Source organism: Sorex araneus, chromosome 6 (genome assembly GCF_027595985.1).
Source record: "Sorex araneus isolate mSorAra2 chromosome 6, mSorAra2.pri, whole genome shotgun sequence".
NCBI lineage: Eukaryota > Metazoa > Chordata > Mammalia > Eulipotyphla > Soricidae > Sorex > Sorex araneus.
Window position 1 is genome coordinate 159,618,614 of NC_073307.1, and position 23,186 is coordinate 159,641,799.

General features: G+C 65.0%; 1 protein-coding gene across 1 annotated transcript; it reads right to left on the reverse strand.

The window, feature by feature from the left end:
• Positions 1-3,158: 3,158 nt before the first annotated feature.
• Positions 3,159-15,603, reverse strand: FADS3 (fatty acid desaturase 3). Its single transcript, XM_055141971.1, has 12 exons — positions 15,352-15,603; positions 9,301-9,411; positions 8,702-8,899; positions 6,768-6,869; positions 6,540-6,662; positions 6,343-6,403; positions 5,909-5,985; positions 5,133-5,230; positions 4,827-4,923; positions 4,616-4,695; positions 4,352-4,477; positions 3,159-3,404 (listed from the first exon to the last, which is right to left on the reverse strand). Exons 1-12 carry the CDS (start codon positions 15,529-15,531, stop codon positions 3,353-3,355), a joined length of 1,305 nt encoding a protein of 434 aa, XP_054997946.1. The 5' UTR covers positions 15,532-15,603; the 3' UTR covers positions 3,159-3,352.
• Between the last annotated feature and the right edge of the window lie 7,583 nt (positions 15,604-23,186).

Genomic DNA, 23,186 nt, shown 5'->3' on the forward strand with positions numbered 1-23,186 from the left:
GGCCAAAGAGCCGTGTAGGCGTTCCTTTTTCTGGCCTGGGTGTCGTCACTGATGTTCAACAGTGGAGTGTGCGGCCTCTGCCTTGCACTGACCCCAGTGGGAACACGGCTGTGATTGGGCCGTACATTACCCCAGGGGCAGTCACCTTGTGGGGGTCAGGACATGCTGAAAGAACTTGGTATACATTTTTTTATAATTAGGGATAATTAAGAACTTTTGGGGGCCGGAGCGATAGCACAGCGGGTAGGGCGTTTGCCTTGCATGCGGCCGACCTGGGTTCGATCCCCGGCATCCCATATGGTCCCCCAAGCACTGCCAGGAGTAATTCCTGAGTGCAAAGCCAGGAGTAACCCCTGAGCATTGCTGGGTGTGACCCAAAAAGAAAAAAAAAAAAAAAAGAACTTTTGAAGTCAGTGTCAAAAATGGTCAACGTTTTACCACCTTAGGTTTACAATAAGTTTGTAATGTAGGGGCTGGAGCAATAGCACAGCGGGTAGGGCGTTTGCCTTGCACACGGACAACCCGGGTTCTATTCCCAGCATCCCATAGGGTCCTCTGAGCATCGCCAGGAGTAATTCCTGAGTGCAGAGCCAGGAATAACCCCTGAGCATCGCCAGGTGTGACCCAAAAAGAAAAAGAAAAAAAAGTTTGTAATGTCAATTTCAGGTGCCAGCCCAGTTGGTCTTTGGGACAGAAACCCAAGAAAGGTTTCCGTTTTGGTTGTGTCTCTCCTTCCTTAGGCCAAAATGCACTGGCCTGTGGATACGAGGAGACAGTACATGCCTTGCCTGCCTCAGTGTTCTTTCTGCAACTTCTCTTGATGACCTCACTGTATCGCGCCCTTTAGGTATGAACTGTAGGGTGATAATAAAAGGAGACTTTACCTTTGTCACAGGCCTGAGAGAACCTGGACCCTCCATGACACAAATTTCTTTCACGTTCCTTGTCTCAGCGCCCCCAACTGAACGAACACGTTCATGCAACGGGGGTACCTGGCCCCGTGGGCCCCAAATTCTGGGTCTCTGGGCCGTCCGGTGTGTCGGGAGCTCGGGGGTGGACCCTGCCTCCCCCTTTCCTGGGTCCCGTGGCCCTCCTAATTCTTGGGGCTCCCCACTTGTACCGTGAGGGCTCTGGGGCCCCAGGACACGGTTTCACGCCTGCCACCCGCTCTCCCAGGTGGGCAGTTGGGGACCAGGCCTGCCTCCCCCCTCGGGGAAGCTTCCAGGGGAGTTGCAGAGTAGGCCCCGGCCCCTCCCCCCCTCCCGCTCACCCACACCCATGTCCAGCGCTGGGCCAGAGAGGGAGAGAGCAGGGGTCACTGCAGAGAAGGGCTGGGGCAGTCTTGTCACTGGCGCAGGAGCACCAGGTGCTTGAACCTGACCCTGCTTTCGGCCTTGCTGCCTGTCCTCTTCCCACCCCACCCCGCCCGCGCCCGCGCGCGCACACACACACACACACACACACACACACACCACACACATATGCCCCGCAGAGCTGTGGGTGACCTGCAGCCCCAGAGACAGGGCCCGGCAGTATCTCCTGGGGCGCCCAGCGGACCCCGGAGCCCTGCTGGTCCCTTGAGAGGCCTCTCTCCGGGCATGGTGTCCGTGGAGGTGGCGGGACAGCTGCCCCCAGGCCAGTGCCCCCCGGGAGGGGCCCCCTCTGGGCCACGCAGCTTCCCACAGCCTGGCACACTGGTGGGCGGGGCGCTGTGGTTCGAGCGCCCGCAGGCGTGAGCCCCAAGGGCTGCTGTGCCCGGCTCCCCGCCTGCACCTGTCCAACCCCTCCAGGCTGCCCTCCGGGTGTTGCTCTGGGAGAATCCATGAGACAGGGAGGCGGCGAGGGCCTAGGGTGTCTGAGTGCGTGTACATAAGAGTGTGTGTGGGTGAATATGTGTGAATGTATTTGTGTGTGTGTGGTGTGTGTGTGCATGTGAGTAGATTTGTGAGTGAATGTATATTTGTGTGTGCATGTGTGTTATTGTGTATTTGTGTGTGAATGTGTGAGTGAATGTGTATTTGTGTTTGCATGTGTGTGCAAGTGATTATGTAGTTGTGTATGTATGAATGACTGTGTGTGAATATGTGCATGAGTGTGTGTATGTGTGTGTGAATGTGTGTGTGTGTGTGTGGCTGTGAGTGCGTGTGTAAAAGCTGTCACAGACCCACCAACCACTCGTGACACTCCACACTTGCTGGTTCTTGTGGATCGGCCTCTCGGGCTTCCCCCCGGCCCTGCCCTCCTTCCTCTCATGTCCGGCCCTAAGATGCGTGGCAGGCGCTGTGGGGCGAGGCAGAGACCCAGGGTTCAGGACCCAGGCCCAGGCAGAGATGGGTCTGGGGGTTTGCATGCGCTCCCCTAGGCCGCCACTAGGGGCGCAAGCGGCGCGGCTCCCACATCCGTGCAGAGACCCCCGGGAGCCTCTGGGTGGCGCTAGAGGCCAGGGGTTCCCGCAGGCGGGGGGTGCCAGCGATGGCGGTGCCTAGGCCCGCTCTGCTAGTCTGCCTAGGCAGGACTGAGGGTCCCCGCTGCTGCCTCAGCTGCACTGGTCACCTGGGTTTCCCCGGGGACGGTGGGCTCCCTGCAGGCCCAGGGCAAAGGTCAGGTCTCGGGTCCCAGCAGGTGGCAACACCCAGCAGGTGTTTGGGGTGTGTATGTGGTTTGTGTGTGTGTGTGTGTGGCGGGGGCTGGGGTGGCAGGCACCACTGCCCACCTCCCGTTTCCCACCTGGCCAAGCCCCAAGAGAAAGCTCCCCCCAGAACCATCAGAAAACACCCACTTTCCAGACCAGGGTCCCAAGGCTCAGTGGGGGGCAGGGCGGCGGATGGAGACGCCCACTTCCGGTGGCCCTGCTGCTACCCCGCCCCCACGCCTGGTGCTGTGGGCCCTCCGCTGGGGCTCCCTGACCATCCCCCACCGCGGCACTCACCACACGGGGGCTGCAGGGAGAGGGGGGTCGGGCCAGCCATGGGGACCCTCCCCTCCGCCCACTGCCGAGGGAGGCAGGCTGGCCCAGGAGGACCGAGCCAGGGCACGTGAGTTCCGGGCTGCTGTGAGCCTGCAGCCCTCAACACTCCCGGGAGGGGGGGGGTGGGGGGGGCTCAGGGGCTCACGAACCCCGGGATTCCGGCCCTGAAGTCCACACAAAGTCCACACTCTACAGAACAGCTGATTTTTCTTTAATATAAAAATAACAGCTTCCCCCCCGTGCTGGCTCTAGGGAGACATGTCATGCTCACCACGTGGCCTTGGGCCTGTCCCCGAGCCCTGGCCCCAGGGGGCTTCGAGCAGACGGTGGGGGCTGAGGGGACGGCAGCAGAACCGGGAAGACAGGGGGCCCTGGACGCCACCCCTACTGGTGGAGGTAGGCTTCTAGCCAGATGTCACCAGACTTCTTCAGGGACCTGGGGGCAGGAGGGGGGGGTGTCAGGGACAGTGGCAGGGCACGGCCCTGGGCAGGCAGCAGGGACTCGGGTGGACCTCCTGACCCCCGAGAGGGGTAGTAACGGTGTGGGACCCCCAGGGCAGGGTGACCCCGCAGGAGCAGCGGTTGAGACTGCAGGAGGGAGGGAAGGGCTTCCGGGCACAGGGAACAGCATGTGCCAGGTGCCAGAGCGTGGTGGGCAAGGGCTGCGTCGTCCCCCGGGGCTGGGCACCGCCGGCCCTGCCCGAACACCAGGAAACATCGTCCCCCGAGGCCAGCCCTCCCGCCTGTGGCTTCATCACCATCTCATACCACGCCGACCCACAACAGATGGGGACCAGGGACGTGGCAACAGTTGCCCTGCACGTGGACAGTCGGCTGGGGGAGCAGACCCACCGCCAACACCCCCAAACACTGCGCCCCGCCCCCGCCCCCAGCGTTCTCGCCTGCACCCCATCATTCTCTCCCTTTCTCCACGGACCGTCCCCCCAGTCCCACGGGACTCGGGCGTGTCTCATGCCTTCAGGACCACAGGGGGCCGGAAGGTCCAGGATGAGGACAGAAGGGCTGGCCCAGATTTGGTCCCCCGGGCCCTGCCAGGAGGGAGCCCTGAGCTTCGGGTGTGGTCCCAAACCAAACAGGGTTTTTTTTTTTCTGTTTTATTTTTTCCGCTTCTTGGGTCACACCCGGCGGTGCCCAGGGGATTTACTCCTGGCTCTGCACTCAGGAATCACTCCTGGCAGTGCTGGGGGGGGGAGGTCCTATGGGATGCTGGGAATCGAACCCGGGTCAGCCACATGCAAGGCAAACGCCCTACCCGCTGTGCACTGTGCTATCGCTCCAGCCCCTTCTTTTTTGTTTTTCTTTTCTTAAGGAGCTGATGGAAAGATCTCGGGGCTGGGGGCCTTGTCGGGGGAGGGGGCTTACCCCACGATGTCCACCAGGGCAGTGAGGAAGGGCTTCACCTCGTAGCTGATGCCGTGCTTGGCACACAGCGCCTTCACCAGCGGGGCCACGCGGCGGTAGTTGTGACGCGGCATGGTGGGGAAGAGGCTGCGAGGGAGGGTCTGCGGGTCTGCACCTGCGCGGGCGGCCCTAGCCCCCCACCCCCCAGCACCTCCCGGGCCCCGAGGGTGCTGTCCGAGCCTCCCCCCTTGGCCTCCCCTCCCGGCCACCTGCCCGGCCACTCACTGGTGCTCGATCTGGAAGTTGAGGTGCCCGCTGAACCAGTCGTTGAAGAAGGACTGCTCCACGTTGCAGGTGGCTGCCAGCTGCAGGGGGGTGGGGGCTGGCACCGGTGAGGGAGGCGGGCGCAGACCCCCCCAGGGCACACACACACACACACACACACACACACACACACACACACACACACACACACACACCCCGCCCCGCTGCTCACCTGCGAGCTGGCCCAGTCCCGGTGCTTCTCGTGGCCAATCTCCTTGGGGATGTGGTTCATCTGCGTGATCCACACGAACCAGTGGCTCTCCAGGACCCTGTGTGAGGGTCAGGCACTGCCCACGTCCAGCTCCCCACGTGGGCCGGGCTCGGGCCTCAGTGTCCTTCTCGGCACCGTGGGCCTGTGGCAAGCCCCCCTCCCCCACTCGCAGGTGTTGCTCCGTCTCTGGATGGGAGAAGAGGCGGGCAGGGCCGCCCCCGGGGTCCCCACGCCCCGCCCCCGTCCCCCGTCCCCCACAGCTCCTACCTGACGGCCACGAACAGCAGCAGCACCCCCCGGACTCCGTAGAAGGGCGCATAGGTCAGGAAGAAGCGGACGTAGAAGCTGGCGGCCCACAGGAAGTCCTGCAGGGGCCGGGGGAAGGCGGGATGGGGGGGAGGGCAGTCAAGGCAGGGCGGAGGGTGGGGGTGGCACTCGGGGCAGGAGAGGAGGGTCAGGGCCCCTGTCCCCTCCCCTGGGCCAGCCTCGGAGTCCATCCCCGGACGCTTTCTCGGGCAGGACAGCAGGAGGGAGACGCTGGCAGCTCCATGGGGCTGACCATGAGGTGAGGGTCGGGACGCAGGGGTGAGGATGGTGGACATGCCCAGGGGGTGTCCCCAGGGCTACTCTCCTGCACGTGCCGCATGCACACCCACGGCCCCTGCAGTCACAGGTCACCACCCGCAGTGGGGGGGGGGGGGCACACCCCTGCAGTCACGTGCCAGACACGTGCAGTCGGGTGCCACATGCCTGCAGCCGCGTGTCCGACACATGCCGTTACGTGCCACATGCCTGCGGTCACGTGTCCCACCCCTGCAGTCACGTGTCAGGCACCTGCAATTACAGGCCCCGCGCCTGCAGTCACGTGTCCCACCCCCTGCAGTCACGTGTCAGGCACCTGCAATTACAGGCCCCGCGCCTGCGGTCACATGTCCCACTCCTGCAGTCACGTGCCACCCCGCTGCAGCTACATGTCACTCGCGCCCCCCCTCCCCGTGGACGGGGGACTGCCCCGGGGACCCGGCTCCCTGCGGCCCACTCACCGCCCACCGCATGCACACCAGCATGTACGCCAGATTCTCCACTTCAAAGTTCACCAGCGTGAGCAGCGGAGGCCCAACTGCGGGAGGGGCGGGGAAGGGCTCAGGAGGGGACGGGATACACCCCCCTCGGTGTCCCTTCGCTGGAGGTCGGGGGACAGCCTTCCTCACCCCCCGTGCGCCCCAACAGCGGTCCCCGTGCTCTGGGGGCGGCCGCCGGGGGGTCCGGGAGGGCTGGAGCGGCAGCGAGGCGCCAGCTGGAGGGCGCAGGCAGCGGGCAGAGGGAAAGGCGGGGGCAAAGGTCTGGGCGCCGCGGAGGGCAGGCTGCGGGGGGGGGGGCGGCGGGGAGGTGGGCGGCGGGCCCGGCCAGCTGGCGTCTCTCCCAGGAAGGGCTGCAGGCTGCCCGCCCCTGCCCGCCTCGCACCCCGGGCACTCACTCAGGAAGAAGTAGAGGTGCTGGTGGTTGTAGGGGAGGTACCGGCGCTTCTTCTTGCCGTACTGCGGAGACAGGTGGCGTCTGGGGAGAGCCGCCCCCACTGCCCGCCCCCCATCCCCCCCTCCCTCCCCCGGGAGCTAGCAGGGGTCTCGGCCTGGGTCAGGGCGTCGGGAGGGGCCCGGCGCGACCCCCACGCACCTCCACCGACGACTCCCCCAGGAGGAAGACGGGCGCCACGGTCACGTCGGGGTCCTTGTGGAAGATGTTGGGCTTGGCGTGGTGCTGGAAGTGCCGGAAGTTCCACCAGTGGGCAGAGAAGCCCTGCGAGGCGGGCGCGGGGCTCAGGGTGGGGCCGGGCCGCACGCAGGGCAGGCCCAGCGCCCCCCCCGCCCCCGCGCCCCGCCTCGGCCCGCCCCCACCCCTCACCTTCAGCTGCCCCATCACGAACTGCTGGGCCAGGTGGTTCCACCGGGACTTCCTGAAGACAGACGTGTGGCCCAGGTCGTGCTGCAGACACCAGCACTGGGCCTGGGAGGGGGACGCAGGGCAGCCCGGCTCAGCCCCCCGGGCCCGGCTCAGCCCCCAGGGTCCAGCACTCAGCACCCCTCCCCCCCCTGGCTCAGCCCCCAGGGCCCGGCTCGGCACCAGGAGGTCAAGCTGCAGAGTCTGATGCAGTCCCCAGCGTCTAGCCCCATCCCTGGACTCCGGCTCAGCCCCCAGGGCCCAGCTCAAAGCCCCGGCGTCCTTCACAAACGCCCTCCCTGCTGCTCTGCTCCTTCCTGACCCTGGGGAGGCTCAGCCTGTCCCTTTCGTTTGCTTTTTGGAGGGGGGCCCCACACCCAGTGGTCCTGGGGTTCACATGCTGGGGCCCAACCTGAGCCCCTGGACGCCAGCTCGGGCTCAGCCCTCTGAGGAGAGCCTTGACCTTATCTGTCTTTGAGGGACCGGAGGGGGAGGGGGAGGGGGCGGTGGGGGAGGGGGCAGCTCCTTCTGGCCCTGCTCGGTGCTTGCTCAGAACTAAGAGAATAAGGAAATTCCTCTGCCGGTTTAAGAAGCCCGAGCCACGGGACAGCTGGCTTGGGTTCAAATCCCGGCATGCCACAGGGTCCCCCGCGCACAGAGCCAGGAGGAAGCCCGGAGTGTGGCCCCCACGCAAACACATACATGGAAACGCGGCGTGGGGAGCGGGGAGCCAAGGTGGGCGTGAACGTGCTTGCCTTGCACCCGGCACACCCGGCCCGGCGCCCAGCACCTCGGACGGCCCTGGGCACTGCCCCGGGGTGGCCCCGAACCCCTGAAAGGCAGCTGGAGAGACGCGCAAAGGGCTGGAGGCCTGGTGCTCTGCCAGTGGGAGCCCCGGGCCCGATCCCGGCGACACGTGGGCCCCCATGCCTCTGGGTCCAGACAAAAATCAAACCGAAAGCGAACCCCCAAGACCAAGAGCGCAGCGTGACCTTCCACGACAAGCCTGCCTCTGGGGGGCTGCAGGTGAGGCTGTGCTCCCGCCCACTCAGCGAGCAGCCCTGCACGCGGCCAGCCCGGGTTCAATCCCCGGCACCCCACAGGGTCCCCCGAGCCCCACCAGGAGTGAGCCCTGAGCTCAGGGCCAGGGGCAAGCCCTGAGCCCTGCCAAGTGTGGCCCCAAAACAGAACCGAAAAAGAAACGTAAAAAAATCATCTGAGGGGCTGGAGCGATAGCACAGCGGGTAGGGCGTTTGCCTTGCACGCGGCCAACCCGGGTTCGATTCCCAGCATCCCATAGGGTCCCCTGAGCACGGCCAGGGTTAATTCCTTAATGCAGAGCCAGGAGTGACCCCCGAGCATCACTGGGTGTGACCCCCCCAAAAAAAAAATCATCCGAGGGGGCTGGAGCGATAGCATAGCGGGTAGGGCGTTTGCCTTGCACGCGGCCGACCCGGGTTCAAATCCCAACATCCCATATGATCCCCTGAGCACCGCCAGGAGTAATTCCTGAGTGCAGAGCCAGGAGTAACCCCTGTGCATCGCCAGGTGTGACCCAAAAACCAAAAAAAAAAAAAAAAATCATCCGAGAAGCTGGAGCGCTACAACATCGGGGAGGGTGTTTGCCTTGTACGCATCTGAACCAGGTTCCATCCCCGGCATTCCCTGTGCCCACCCCCCAACCCCCGCCACAAAGCACCGCCAGGAGTAATTCCTGAGTGCAGAGCCAGGAATAAACCCTGAACATCACCAGGTGTGATCCCAAGAGTCAAAATTAAAAATAAATAAATAAATAATCCAAAAAGCCAAAAAAAAATCACCCATCCATCCATCCATCCATCCACCAGGACGTCCAGCCGCTCTGGCCAGTGGCCTCTGGCAGGGCAGTGCCAGCTCACCTGGGAGGTGGCCAGGATGAGCGCGGCCAGGGTGCTGGGCAGCCAGCCGGGGCCCAGGAGGTAGATGAGCAGCCAGGCGAGCACCTCCATGGCCAGGATGTGGCCCAGCAGGAAGGCGAAGAAGGAGGCGTTGGCGTCGAACAGCTTCATGTCCTCGGCCGCCCGGCGCAGGGCCCGGAAGTCCTCCACCAGCTGGTCCTGCTCGGGGCGAGGGGCACGGCCGGTGAGCCGAGGAAGCCAGACCCAGGGTCCCCCCCGCCCCCCGCCCTCGCCAACGGTGCCAACGATGTGCCCAAGATGGGGGCTGGGGGCCTCCGACTTCCCGACAGGCAAGAAGCAGAGGCGGCTGGGGCGGGGGAAGCCGGGTTCCAGCCCGTGAGCTGGGGGTGCCGGGCCCAGAGCAGGGGAGGGGCTGGCCGGGCCTAGGGCATGCGTGGGCCTGGTGGGAGTCCCTCCAGGGCCGTGAGCCTGTGGTGGCGGGAGGGAGTGGGGGGGACACGCACGCCGTCCCCTCGGGGCAAAGTGGGGGCCAGAGCTGCTGCAGACAGGCGTCCCCTTCTTCCCGGCCCCCCTCCCCCGACACCAGCCCCCCAGCTCACGTTCTGGGGTCCATCCTGGCTGGGCTCATCAGGGGCCAACTCTCCGATCAGCAGCGGCTGTAGGAACTTGCGGACGAAGGTGAGGTCCTGGTGGAAGGCACGGAAGGCGTCCTGGGGGAGGAGGCAGAGGTCAGCGCATGGGCGAGGGGACGGGGCAGACGGCAGCAGGCAGCTGGAGTCCGAGGCGGCGGTTCCGGGATGCGGGTTCTGGGCCCCAGCCCGCTGGAGTCCGAGGCGGCGGTTCCGGGATGCGGGTTCTGGGCCCCAGCCCGCTGTCCTGCCCCGAGCTGGGGGGTGGGGTGGGTGGAGGGGACCCTTCTCCACACCTGGGTGCTGCGGCAAATCTGGGCCCCTGAAACTGACCCCTTTCACGAGCGGGGCTGCCCTGGCCGCGGAAGGTCCCTGAGAGCAGCCTGCTGTTCCGCTATCAGATGGAGCGCCGGGCCCGGGAGGGAACCGGGGGTGATCGGCTTACCCGGCAGTGGGTCAGGTGTGGCTGGGAGCCTCGGACTGGGGGCACGGGGACCGGGAAAAACAGGTCAGCCAGGGCCACCTGCACGGAGTTCTTGGGGTTCTCGAGGAAGATCCCTGGACGGTGGCTCAAATGTGTTTGGGGGCAGCCCTCGGGGGGGGGGGGGCTACCGTAGCTAGCAGTGCCGGGGCTGGCGTCCTAACCGCACCCTGCACTACCTCCGGCCGAATGAAACGCATCTGATCTGAGTATCTGAGAAGCAGGCCCAGTCGGGGAGGGACAGCGCTTGCCTCGCACGAGGTTCCCTGGGTTTGCCCCCCAGTACAGAAGGAAGGAAGGAAAGAAGGAAGGAAGGAAGGAAGGAAGGAAGGAAGGAAGGAAGGAAGGAAGGAAGGAAGGAAGGAAGGAAGGAAGGAAGGAAGGAAGGAAGGAGCGATCCATTTAGCAATCAGCTGTTTTTCTAAGCTGGGCTTTAGAGAGGCCGGAGCGATAGTCCAGCAGGGAGGGTGTTTGCAGGCGGTCAATCCAGGTTGGATCCCTGGCACCTCATAGAGTCTCCCAAGCCCCACCAGGAGTGATCCCTGAGCACAGAGCCAGGAGCAGGCCCTGAGCACAGAGCCAGGAGTGAGCCCTGAGCACAGAACCAGGAGTGAGCCCTGAGCACAGAGCCAGGAGTGAGCCCTGAGCACTGCCAGGTAGAGTCCAAAAATCAAACGGATTATAGAGATGGAATCTGGTGGAACTTGGTGGCGGTGAGTCACATCAGTAGTAGTGTCAGGGGTTCACGTGGCATCAGGGGCCAAGCCCTGGGCCTTGCACTCACCGGAACCACAGTCCGGGCCGAGGTGGACAGAGGGTGGGGGGGGGAAACTGTGGCCCTTACACAGTCTTGCAAACTGGCATCACGTTGATTCTTTTTTTTCCAAACAGGGCCAGAGGCGCGGAGAGCGGCAGAGCAGGCCAGAGCTGGCCTTGCACGTGGCCCGCCAGCCAGGTTTGCTCCCCAAGACCCCTTGGGATCCCCCGAGCCCGCTAGCAGTCAGCCCTGAGCACCGAACCAGGAGTCAGCCCTGCACACCGCCGCGTGTGGCCCAAGAACCAATAAATAAATAAGTAGCAGGAGCAGGAAACAGCAGGAAACAACAGCTCGGATCTGCAGCCCGGTTTTTCTTTCCGTCTCGTAACGGTGGGGTGGGGAACGGGGGTGGGGGGCTCCCAAGTATATGCAGGAAGCCTGGGGGTGCCACCGGCCAGACACTGGGGATGACACGGGTGACAGCTACTCGGGCCCCGCAGTGCTGGGGTTCTCTGGCCTGGTCCCCAACAGCCTCCACTGCTGGGCGGTGACAGGGGGCGTGGGGGTCCCTGGGGCCCCAGCAGGAAGCACCTGCAGAGGACACCTGGGTCCTCCAATTGTCCTCCTGCTAATGAGTCCAGCAGCTTCCGGCGAGCGGGACCCAGCCCCGAGCTCAGCGCCAGCCCCGCCCCACGCTCCGAGGGGAGGGACCCCCAAACCCTCCAGCCCGGGGGTCCCCTCCCCTCCTGCTGCCTTTGCTTCCAGGCCCAGGGGCCAGGCTGGCTCTGGGCTAACCAGGACGGGACCCCCTGCTGGGGAGTGACCCCCCCCCCAGCTCAGACTGGAAGGGGGGCGGGCCCTCCCGATGGCAGCTGGAGGGTTTGGGGGTCCCTACCCCTGGACTGGGGGGCACCGGCCCAGCCAGATTTGTTCTTCCCCTTCCCACGGACCAGCCCAGGCTTCAGACCAGACTCGGAGGGGAGAAGTCACGTGACTGTCCAGTTACACTAGGGCCGGTCCTGTCAGAGGCCAGGGGGCCCCTGGGCGGGGCATGGGGTGCTCCCCATGGGAACAGTCACCGTCCTGAGGCGGGGAGTGAGGGTGGCCCGGCGAGAGGGCCCTGGATTCCCTCGGGGCCCGGCCATGCCCGTGGTGACAGGTCCGGGAGCAGAACTGGGTCGACGAGAGCCCGGGTTCCATCACAGGCGGAGCCCACACGCGGGCGTGACCCGCCGGGCCAGGAGAGCTCAGCAGGAGGGGCCGGGGGCACGGACCCCCATCCGTCCACCCCCAGACAACAGGGCACCCAGGCGCCAGCCTGCTGGAATGAGAGGCGCCCCCGCTGAGGGCTGGGGTGGCTGAGCCCGGTGCCCCCCGCCTCCCCCGTCTCTGGGTCAGGACCTGCACACACACCAGGGGGCAGGCGGGCAGGGGCTGGGGGGGGCAGCTCCTGGTCCGCAGCCCCTGACACGGCAGCGACCCGGCACACCCCCACCCCAGAGCAGGAGGAGAGGCCAGAGGGGCTCCGGGTGCTGTCCTTGGGGCCCTTCCAGCCCTTCCCAAGAGACGGCTGTGGGTGTGGAGGTGGGGGGCTCGGGAGGTGGGAAGCGAGGCCTCAGGGAGAACCCGGGAATCAGCCCTGCCCCACCCGCCGACCCTCCCAGGCGGGACGATCAAGCTCAGGCCCAATCCTCTCCGGAGCCCAAGAATGGAACCACCACCCTTATGCCCATTTCACAGAGCGGAAAACGGAGGCACAGACCAAACAGCACCTGAGCCCCAAATAGAGCACGGCCCCTGCTACCCACCCCCCAGAGCCTCCTGGGGGGGCACTGAGCCCGGAGTGTCCCCAATGCAGCTGGATCCCCGACGGCCTCGCCCACTGTCCTGGGAAGGGGATGTGGCTGTACTCACCACCAGGCCCACCCCGAGGGGCCGCTGTCAGGGGGTCCTGAGGCCTGGGGCCACCCCGCACCCCAGAGCCTCAGCCTGCCGGCCTGCCCAGCCCTGCCAACTGCCGGCCTGACCGGAGCCCCCTCCCCTGGGCGCAGGGGCAGAGGCCCCCTGACACCCCCAAATCCAGCCTGTGCCCTCTCGTCTGGGCGGCGTGTGGGGACAGAACACATATGGGAGTGGCCACCGTCCCCCGCCGCAGTGCCTGTCGTGCCCGACCCCCAGAGTCCCGTGGGGCCAAGGCTCTGCCCCCCCGCCCCCCGCCAGGCCCAACAGAGGGGCCCGAGGATGCTCCCGAGGGGCTGCGAGAGTGGACGGCCGCAGGGAGGACGAGGCGGGCAGCCCGGCCCATCCCAAAGCCCGGCTCCAGCTCCCGAGGGTGACCCGCTGCCCCCGTGACCGCCCCCTGGGCCTCTCGGGCAGGTCTCAGCAGCCCTGCAGGCTGCGGGCACAGCAGGGACTCCGGGGAGAAGCCGGACAAGGGTCAGCGCCCAGGGGGTGCCTGGCCTGTGGTGGGCGCGGCCCAGGTGCCCCTCCAATGGCTGCAGGGGAGGGGTGTGGGGGGGCGGCTTCAGGCCGGCCTGGCGCTGTGACTCTCACACAAACCTGGCCCGGGGCCCAGAGCACTCTCCCCAGGGCACCCGGCTTTGTATCCCAGGATGGCCACTGGCTGACTTCATGGTACAGGAACTCTGGGAATTTCCTGGCAGGAAGGGTTCTCTGCTGCCTGGACATGAGAACAGCTGATGGGCGGCAGGACGGGCGAGAGGTGGCACGGCCCTGCCCCACCCCCACCCCACCCCCCGCCTGCACCCCGGGGCCTGGGAGGGGCGCTCCGGCCCAGGCTTGGCCCGACAGGCTCGGGGCCGTCTCAAGCCTCAGTCGGCCCTGTGGAGCCATCGTGGACCAAATCCGGGGTTCCCGGCGAAGGGTCACCCCCCGCTGGCCCCCCTGACCTGGACACACCCATCTTTCTGGCAACTTCGGCCGGGTGCCGGGGCCCGGGAGAGATGGGCAGATGACCGACTCGCGGCGCCTTCCTGTTACAGATGGACGGGGCGGACCGGCCGAGGTCGGGCGGTGAACGTCTGCGTCATGGCCCCCACGCCCCACCCCCCGGGGAGATGGCACAGTCCTGGCCCTGGGTGCAGCTCCCCCACTTCACAGACGAAGGTCTCCCATGGGCTCTGACAGCAGAGCCGGGACCCAAGCCCAGGGAGGTCAGAGGCTCCGGACAGACCGCACCGGGGACTCGGGCTAAACGAGCCATCAAACGGGGCGTCAGGGCCCGCGGCCAAGGCAGGTTGCCCGCCCCTGGAGACCCTGCACGGCCTGGATGTGCAGGCAACACCCTGCAGCCCCTCCACACACCCGGGGGCCTGTCCCAGGGCTCAGCCAGGCCTGGGCGGCAAGGGGCAGACGTGCGTGCAGAAAGACCTACGGGCCGGGGTTTGCACACCCATGCCACAGGTTTGCACACCCACAGCCGCAGGTTTGCACTTCTACAGCCACAGGTTTGCACACCCACAGCTGCAGGTTTGCACACTCACAGCCGCAGGTTTGCACACCCACAGCCGCAGGTTTGCACATCTACAGCCACAGGTTTGCACACCCACAGCCGCAGATTTGCACACCCACAGTCGCAGATTTGCACACCCACAGCCGCAGGTTTGCACTTCTACAGCCGCAGGTTTGCACACCCACAACCACAGGTTTGCACAGCCACAATCACAGGTTTGCACAGCCACAGGTTTGTACATCTACAGCCACAGGTTTGCACATTTCAGCCGTAGGTTTGCACACCCACAATCACAGGTTTGCACACCCAGACACCGCCTTGCACATTCAGACGAGGGGTTTCCACCCCGGCAGGTCCACACTCAGAAGCCCGCAGGGGATTCAGCTGCGTGGTCACTACTTGTCCCCTCAGCAGCGGGCACAGGGTTGCCACTTTCCAGAATCTCAGGAGACTCCTAACCCCTTCTCCTGCTCCGGCCACCTGGCCTCGAAGCGGGTCAGAGAGCGACACCCCCCGCCCCCCCACCCCACACACAGCAGCCCGAGAGAAGCCCACCGGCCGGGGAAGGAAAGGCACAGCACCCCCCGGCAGGAGCCAGTCCCGCGTGGGGATCTGTTCCCTGGAATCCCAGGGCCTTCCCGGTCCCCAGAGTGCCCAACCTAGAAGCGTGCGTGGCCAATGAGCGAGCTTCGGGGCCCCACGCCCTACTTCCTGTCCAGATTGGGAGGGGGTTGGGGGGGCGTCTCCTCCAGCCAGATGTCCCACTGGACCAGGCCACATCCCGCCCGGGGTGGGGGGGCGCCAAGACGCGTCTAGACAGGGGCTGGGAAGGGGAAGTCAGGTCCCGCGGGGGGTCAGCCGGCGTTTCCCCCTCCCTCCCCGCCCCGCACCCCAGCCCCGAGGCCAAGTTCTCCCAGGCGCGGCCGGGCGCGGAGGGGTGAGTCAGGGCCCCGCGTTTCGGCCACCCCGTGGGAAAGCCACAGCCCTCCGCGCCCGCCGGGCCCAAACTTTGCGCCCGCCGCCCTCCCCGCCGCGTCCCATGACACATCCCCGGCCGCCCCTGGGGACCCGCCCCGGCCAGGCCAGCCCCGCCGAGCGCCGCTGCCCGCGCCCCCGGGGAGGGGAGCGGCCGTTACCCCGCCGGGGGCGCCCCGCGGGCCCGGGCGCCCCCTCCCCCACTGCCCCTCCCCCCCCGCGCCCAGCGGGCCGGGCCTCGGCCGCCGGGTCCCGCTGCCCCCGCGCGGGGGGCCGCGCCGGGGGTCCCCCCGGGCCGGGCGCGGGGGAGGATGCTCGGGGGCCCCCCCTCCGTACCGTGGCGTCCTCGGCGCCGTGGTGGCCGATGAGGCGGCTGCCCCCCGGGTGCCGCTGCGCCCAGCGGCTGATGTCGTAGACGCGGCGCTCGATGACCAGCCACTTGTCGCCCGGCAGGTTGTGCTGACGGATCTGCTCCCAGCGGAAGGTGGGCAACGGCTGCGGGCCGCCGCCGCCCATGGCGCCCAGCGCGTTCCGGGGCTGCTCCGCCGCCGCCGCCGCCGCCGCCCGCGCCCCGCCCTGCGCCGCGGCCGTGCGAGGAGCGCGCGCTGCCCGGCGCCGCCGGAGCGGCCTTATACCCGGCCCGACAGCGCGCCCGCGCCCCCATTGGCCGCGCCGGACACGCCCCGCCCCGCCGGCCGCGCCCCCCGGGACCCCGGCCCCGGAGCGCCCCGCGCGCGCCCCGCCCGGCCCCCGCCCGGCCCCCGCCGCGCCGCGGCCCGCGCGTCCTGGAACCTCGAGTGCCCGAGGAGCGCGCCGGGCCCGGGCTCTCCCCCGAGGCGGCTGTCAACAGTTCCCGGACAATGGCCCAACGTCTGCTGGGGGAGGGGCGTGGGGGCCCTCCCTGAGCGGCAGCGGGGCGTGGGGCGGGGTCGTGGAGGGGGTGCTCGGGGTGCTTCCCCCTCCCCACCTCCCACCCCCCGAGGCTGGACTGGGTGGCTCGTGCCCTACACCCTGCCTCCCCCACCTCTTTCTGTCTCTTTCTTTTTTCTTTTTTTTTTTTTTTGGTTAGGATTTGGGACCACACCCGGCCATGCTCAAGGCTTTCTACTCCCTGCGCTGTGCTCAGGGATCAGTCCTGGCGCGGGCGGGGCTGGCCTTGCAAGAGCTGGGGTGCTGGGGATTGAAGCGGGGGTCCGCCCGAGTGCCAAAGAAGCTGCATCCCTCCCTGCCTTTATTCACTTAAGTGCAAGTCCTTTGGAGACTATAGTGTACACACACACACACACACACACACACACACACACACACACACACACACTCACAGCCAGCAAGGGCAGGCTAAAGGGGCTTTGCCTAACAGTGGGGGTCTCACTGGACTGTCTCCGGAATCACTCCAGGTCTTCTCAGGACCCCCACCCAGCCCCAGCACCACAGGGCTCCACATGTCAGTCTTGGGGCCACCAGTGGATTGATTGCCAGCAGGTTCAAACTGGAAGTGGGACCTGGCTGTACTCTTTCGGGGGTACATCATCAGGACGTTCCTACCCCCCCCACGTCCTCCCCCCCCCCCAGTCCCCGCCTGCCCACAGTCCATCTCACTCTGGGCTTTGCAGAAAAGTGCTTGCTCCCCTCTGGGTCTTCCCTGGCACGGGGTGGGTGGGCCCCAGAATCCTGTCCACTGGGGTGCCTTAGAACCCCCTACCCCATGTTGGGAGGAAAGTGGGGTATAGGAGCAGACTTGGTGGCTGATGTGGGGACAACTCCCTCCCCCCGCCAGTGTTCACACAGGAAAGAAGGCACCTGGAGGAAACGCACCTCCTGCCCCCAAACCTCTGCCCCCCCCCGCCCCCACCCGCAGCAGGGGGCATGGCCCTCAGCGCCCCCTGGCCTGGTTTCTGCCCAAGTGTGGGCGGCGGCTGTGGGGCTCATGGGGGTCCGGTGTACCCCAATGGGTAGCCATCCCCGACCTCGCCCCCCGGTGAGGCCCAGACCCAGGGTCCCCAAACGTTGTAGCCACAACACGCGGCAGGAAGGGGATGTTGTTCAGGTGAGACGGGCCCTTCGCAGCCTCCCCACGGCCCAGTGAGCACCGGCCCACAGTGCCCCGCGTCTGCCCTGCGTCTTGGCGTCCAGAGGTCGCTGTGCCGGCAGCCAGGTTTCAACCCCCCTGGACCCGGCGCCGCCCCCAAGGTGGGGTGGGGGATGGGGCTTGGGACTCGGTTGTCCCCAGCTGGTGTCAGGGCAGCCAGCGGGGCCGCGGCCACAGCCACTCAAACCGCTTGGAAAGGGAGAGGCACCACTTGACATTCCTGAGCTGCCACAGGGCCATTGCCAGGGTGTTGGGTTTAGGCAGGGGGAGGGAGGGACCGGAGCCCAGAGAGGGGGGAGGGGCCGGCCAGCTGAGCCCTTCTCCCTTGGGGCTGTGGGGGGGAATGCGCTCCAGCCACCCCAACACCACCCCTGTCCTGGTCCTTCTCCCAGGCCTCTCGCGGTCACTGACGGATTTCTCTCCACCGGCTCCGGGGCTGCTGGCCACTGTCTGGGGCCAAGGGCTGCCTGGGCAGCCCCGCGCTCACACCTGCTGGCCAGCACAGTCCCGGCTGGGGCAGGGGGTGGGGTGGGGCGGGGAACAGGACAACACCAAGGCCAAGCCTTTGCTCCGCAGAGGATGGCCGGGTGCTGGCCAGGGTTGTGCCATGGGACTTGTGGTTCTCGGTTCAGCACCCCATGAGTGGGGTGGCGAGGCCTGGCCCTCCCCTGCTGGGGAGCTAGAAGAGGCCACAGAAGGTTCCAGAGCGTTAGGCTGCACGAGACTCCCCCCCTGAGGGCATCCGCTGAGTCCCCGGGGGGCGGGGGGAGCCCCCTCTGAGGCACGCGCAGACCGCAGGGAGGAGTCTCTTCCGGGGAGTCCCCCCCCCAACTTCTGCCCTTTCAGGTCCCGTGGCTGCGCTGACAATCAAACGGTCTTGCACTGGGACGTGAGACCCCAGTGCACGGTGGGCAGGGGGGCCTCCACACCCTCCTGAGAGACGGAGAGGACATGGGCCAAGGCCTCCCACGGGTGGGGGGGGCAGGCGCCTCTCAGGGCAGGCCCCTTGGAAGGGTCACCCTGTACTGGGGTCTCCCCTGAGCTCTCCTTTGGGGCCAGGCCCCTCTTTCTCCTTCCTGTGTCCAGGGACCCACCCACCGAGCGGGTGCTGGCCACAGTCCTCTGAGCCCCCCAACACACACACACACACACGCACACACACGGCAGCAGGGGGCAGGTTGCCCATGTTCACGGTCTGTTATCCCAGAAGAGAAGTTCTGGGAGTCCGAGTGATCAAGCCGCGGGAAGAGGGCATGCCTTGCTGGTAGGGGTTCGATCCCCAGCACCCCACTTGGTCCCCCAAGCCCTGCCAGGAGTGGTCCCGCACAGAGCCAAGAGAAAGCCCTGTGTGCAACCGAGCGTGCGTGCCCCTTTCAACAAAAAAGAAAGTGAAAGGGAAGGAGAGAGAAGCCAGCAGAGAGAAGGGGAGTGCACACCCCCCCCCCGAAAGGACTCACGCCTGCGTACCCCAGGTTGGGATGGGGCAACTCCCCACCTCACAAAGTGCTCCCCATCAAAGGGAGAAGTCAGAGATCAGAGAGGCAGGGTGAGGGCGACCCCCCTCCCGCCCCCACCCCCGCCGCCAGGTGCTTGCGTGGGCCAAAGCTGCTTTTCTAGGCTTTTCCAGGCCGCCCCAGCCCAGGGTCCTCTGCAAGGCAGGTCACTGCCTGGGTCCTTGATGGGTCCCAGCCTAAGGGCTGGAGCCGGCACCCTCCTTAGAATAGGGGGCTGGCCCATGGCTGGGCCTCCTTTGCAAGTGCTCCTATCTTGGGTCTTGACTTTCTAGAATTCACTGCCCGTTTCCTGCCTGCCTGCTTCAGAAGGAAGGGCGGGGAGAACGCTGGCCTCGCGGGCTGCCTTTTCCACTTATTCACATGCCCACATCCATTGGCCTGTGGTGGGGTGGCGGGCGGGGTGCGGGTGCCCTGTGCCTGGCCCTTTCAGAACAGATTGGCAAGGATGTGGAGATCTCAGAGGCGTGGCTCGGGTTGTGGGGTGGAGAACACCGCAACTGTTTGCAAGGTGCCTCCCAGTATGGGGACAGAATTATCGGGTGAGGGGGCCAGAGAGATAGTATGGTGGGTAGGGCACTTGCCTTGCATGCTGCCGGCCCACGTTCAACCCCTGGCATCCTATGCAGTTCCCCCAAAGCCCCAGCATGAGTGACCCCTGAGCATAAAGCCAGGAGTTAAGTTCTGGGTGTGACCCCCAAAACAAACAAAGAGAATGGTCAGGTGATCGAGCCACCCCCCACCCCCCTGCCCAAGTGCTTAAGGGAATTGAAAGTACGATCTCAGATCTCAGAGTGCAGAAGGAAATTCCCTTGTAACCCCACTTCGAAGCCCCAATATTGCATGTGGTCCCCAGAGGATGGCCAGGGGTCACTTCTGAGCACAGAACCAGGAATAACCCTTAAGCCCTGAATGTGTTTTTGGGTGTGTTGTGGCCCCCAAACTTTTTTTTTTCTTTTTTGGGTCACACCCGGCGATGCACAGGGGTTACTCCTGGCTCTGCACTCAGGAATTACCCCTGGCGGTGCTCAGGGGACCATATGAGATGCTGGGAATCGAACCCGGGTCGGCCTCGTGCAAGGCAAATGCCCTCCCCGCTGTGCTATTGCTCCAGCCCCTGGCCCCCAAACTTAAAAAAAAAAAAACACACACACGTTTAGGGCCAGAGAGATAGTGCAGTGGGTAAGATACTTGCCTTGAAGGGCTTGGTCCCAGGCATCCCCTATGACACCCGAGCCCTTTCAGGAGAGATTCCTGAGCACAGAGTCAGGAGTCAGCCCGCGGTGTCACCAGGTGTCGGCCAGTAATGAAAACAAAAACTAAAAAAAAAAAGGAACCACCACCAAAAATAGAGGAGGAAAGCGAAGCAGAAATTCAATACCACGAGCACTTTCCCTTGATCTCTGACGTTCTCCGGGTTTGTTTAGGGTTTGGGGTTTTCAAGCTACACCTGGCTCTCTGCTGGGGGTGGGGGGGTCCCTCCGGGTGGCACGCAAAGGTCCACATGCAATGCTGGGGAACCAACCGGAGTCGCAAAACCACACCCCAGCCCCTATGCCCTATCCCCCACAGGAGCCCACTTGTAAACGAGCACTCCCGTCTGCCGGCTGTCCCTCCTCCTTAGCGGGTCAGGCGGTTATCTGTGCGAGCACGAGGGGGAACTTGAGGCCGTGCTCCGGCTCCGTGGAACAGACCGATCACCTAAAGACAAATACTCCGGACGGCCCTGGCATGTGCAGTATCCGAAGCGGTCACTTCGTGAAACAAACAGGGGGGCCGTGGTGGCCGGGGAGGGCTGCTGTCTCGCGAACACGGACTCTCAGCGCTGAGAGACCAGGAAGGACTGGAACTGCGGCAGGAGTGGCAGGACGGCAGGCAGGGCACCGGGCTCGCATGCGGCTGAACTGGGTTCAATCCTGGGCATCCCAGAGAATCCCCTCCTCCCCCCGCCCACCCGCCGGCCCTGACAGGAGTGCTCCCTGAGCGCAGAGCCAGGAGGAAGCCTTGAGCACCACCAGGGGACCCAGAGCTGAAAAAGAAAGAAAAAAGAGGGAAAAAAAGAAAAGTGACACTTGAGTGGTTCCTGATGATGGTGTGTATGTGTGTGTGTGTGTGTGTGTGTGTGTGTGTGTAGCCATAGAAAGGGGGACACTACAAAGGCAATCTTCCCAACTCACAGGTGAGAAGACTGAGGCCCAGGGAGGTCACAGCGGGCAGCCAGGTGTAATGACGTGGAAGGTCAACATGAGCTGGGCTCTGGCTCCAGTTTAAGAGATCTCTGTGAGTGCCAGGAGGTACTAAGAGAGACCTGAGTGGGTTTTCTAGAACATTCCCTTCTGCTATCTACTCCTCCTCCTTTCCTGTTCCGAGAGCTGTGAGCATCCCCAGAGACTCCCCGGGGTAGGATAGAGAGCAGGGGTAGGGGCGACCAGCAGGGTGAAGTCTGGGGGACACGAAGCTGGATTCTGGGGCAGGGGGGAGGGCTCAGAGCACTGAGCATGGGCTTTGAGTGGTCCCGGATTCAAGTCCCGTCACCAAACGGTTCCCCCAAGCATGCTTAGGAGCAGTGTCCAGTCCCACGCCAGGACTGGACTCTGAGAATGTCCAGCCGTGGCCAAGAAACAGGAAGAAAACAAACAACATTCCAGCTCGCTTTGCCACTGCCCGAGCCTCAGTTTCTACTTCTCTAAAGTACCGGGAAGGGCTCTTGAGTGCCAGGCACGCGGCAGGCCAGTCAAGGGGCGTGGAGGCTGCCTAGGACCGTGGGTTATGCCTGAGGCTCATTTGAGACCAGCCTGGGGCCACTGCTTTCCTGGGGCGGGTGGGGGGGGATCTTTCATGCCCCCGTCACCTCGTCTGCAAGTGGCACGAGTTCCTTAGAGGGTGGCTGGGAGGATTAAGTGAATTTGTTTCTTCAAACTTCTTAGAACCAGCACTTGCACGTGCATGCGATATGGTGTGCACATGCGTGTGCTTGTGCGTGTGCATGTGTATATGTGTGCATGTGTGTACACGTGTGTGCATGTGTGTGGTCATGTGTGCGTGTTCATGTGTATGTGTGCATGTGCGTATGAGCATGTGTATGTGTGTGCGTGTATGTGTACAGGCATGTTTGTGTGCGTAGGTATGCATGTGTGCGTGTGTGCATGTATGTGTGCGTGTGTCCCTGCCACAGGTGCAATCAGAGGCAGCGGCTAAGCTGTTGTTTCCCCCAACAGCCTGATCTGGGTGTGCTGACAGGAAACGTTCCCACGGGGCAGATGGGGCAAGACTAGTTGTGGTGTGGGAGCCTCTGACCAAGCCTCAGAAATGCTGCCCGGTGCCCGGTGACCCAGGATGTGGCCGGGCCAGGGACATGGAAGCTGGGGACAGGGCTGAGCTGCTTCCGGGACCCCACATTTGTCCTCATGTTCCCCCGCGGAGACTGACCGAGAGTGTTGTGCAGAAGGCGAGACCCCGAGGACCCGTCCCTCCCTACCCCCCCTCCCTCCCTCCCTCCCTCCCTCCCTCACTGACCCCAGGCGGGTTATCCATGCTCGCCTTCACTGCCAGCGCCCCAGGCGGGCCAAGCAGGCAAGCCCTGCCCCCGCTTGCGGAGTGGCTGCCCTGATGGGACATGTCCCCGCAAACAGGAGGCGGGCTGGGCAGACAGGACAGGACGGGGTTCCTGTCCCGGAGGGAGGGTCTGGGAGGGAAAGGCCACTGGCTGGATCGGGTGACGGGGTGGCAGTGCATGATGACCCAGAGGTCTGGCCAGGACTGAGCTTCCAGCCAACAGGGAAGTGGCCCTTGAGGCATCACGTGACTTCGTGTTCTCCCTCACCCCTGCCCACGGGAAGGGCACCGGCTGGCCAGGGCCTGCGCCTCTTCAGGTGAGCCTGGGAATCAGGTGCCCTGGGTCCCCTCCCCCAGGGCTCGAGAGATGGCTCAAGGGCCAAACCCCGCACGCAGGAGGCCTAGATTCCGTTCCAGCACCACATGGTCTCCTGGGCCCCTGAGAAGTCTGCCAATCTCAACAAAGAATAGTAATTATTTTTATTTTATTTTATTTTTTGCTTTTTGGGGGTCACACCCGGCGATGCTCAGGGGTTACTCCTGGCTCATGCACTCAGGAATTACTCCTGGCAGTGCTCAGGGGACCATATGGGATGCCAGGGATCGAACCCGGGTCTGCCGCGTGCAAGGCAAACACCCTCCCCGCTGTGCTATCATTCCAGCCCCCTAGTAATTTTTTTTAAATAATAAAATTCCTCCTGGGCCCAACTGGGGCCCTCAGAAGCCCTACTACCCCCATCTTCCACCTGTGACTACTGGCCCTCCCCCCTCTCAAGCCCCTGTCTGTTGCTGGCAGACATCACCAATCAATCGTGCCACTACCAGGCCAGGGCGAGCAGCTTCCTGGCTCTGGACTCCGGCTTCCTCTAGCCCCAGGCAGGTCCAGCCTCAGTCCTCCCACCCCGGGGTGTGGGACACAGGAACCGGGGCTCATCCTCCCTGCCACACACACACCCTGCACACCCCCCGCCAAAACCCCACACAGCAACCCCGGAGGGCTCTGGGGCTGCTTCCTG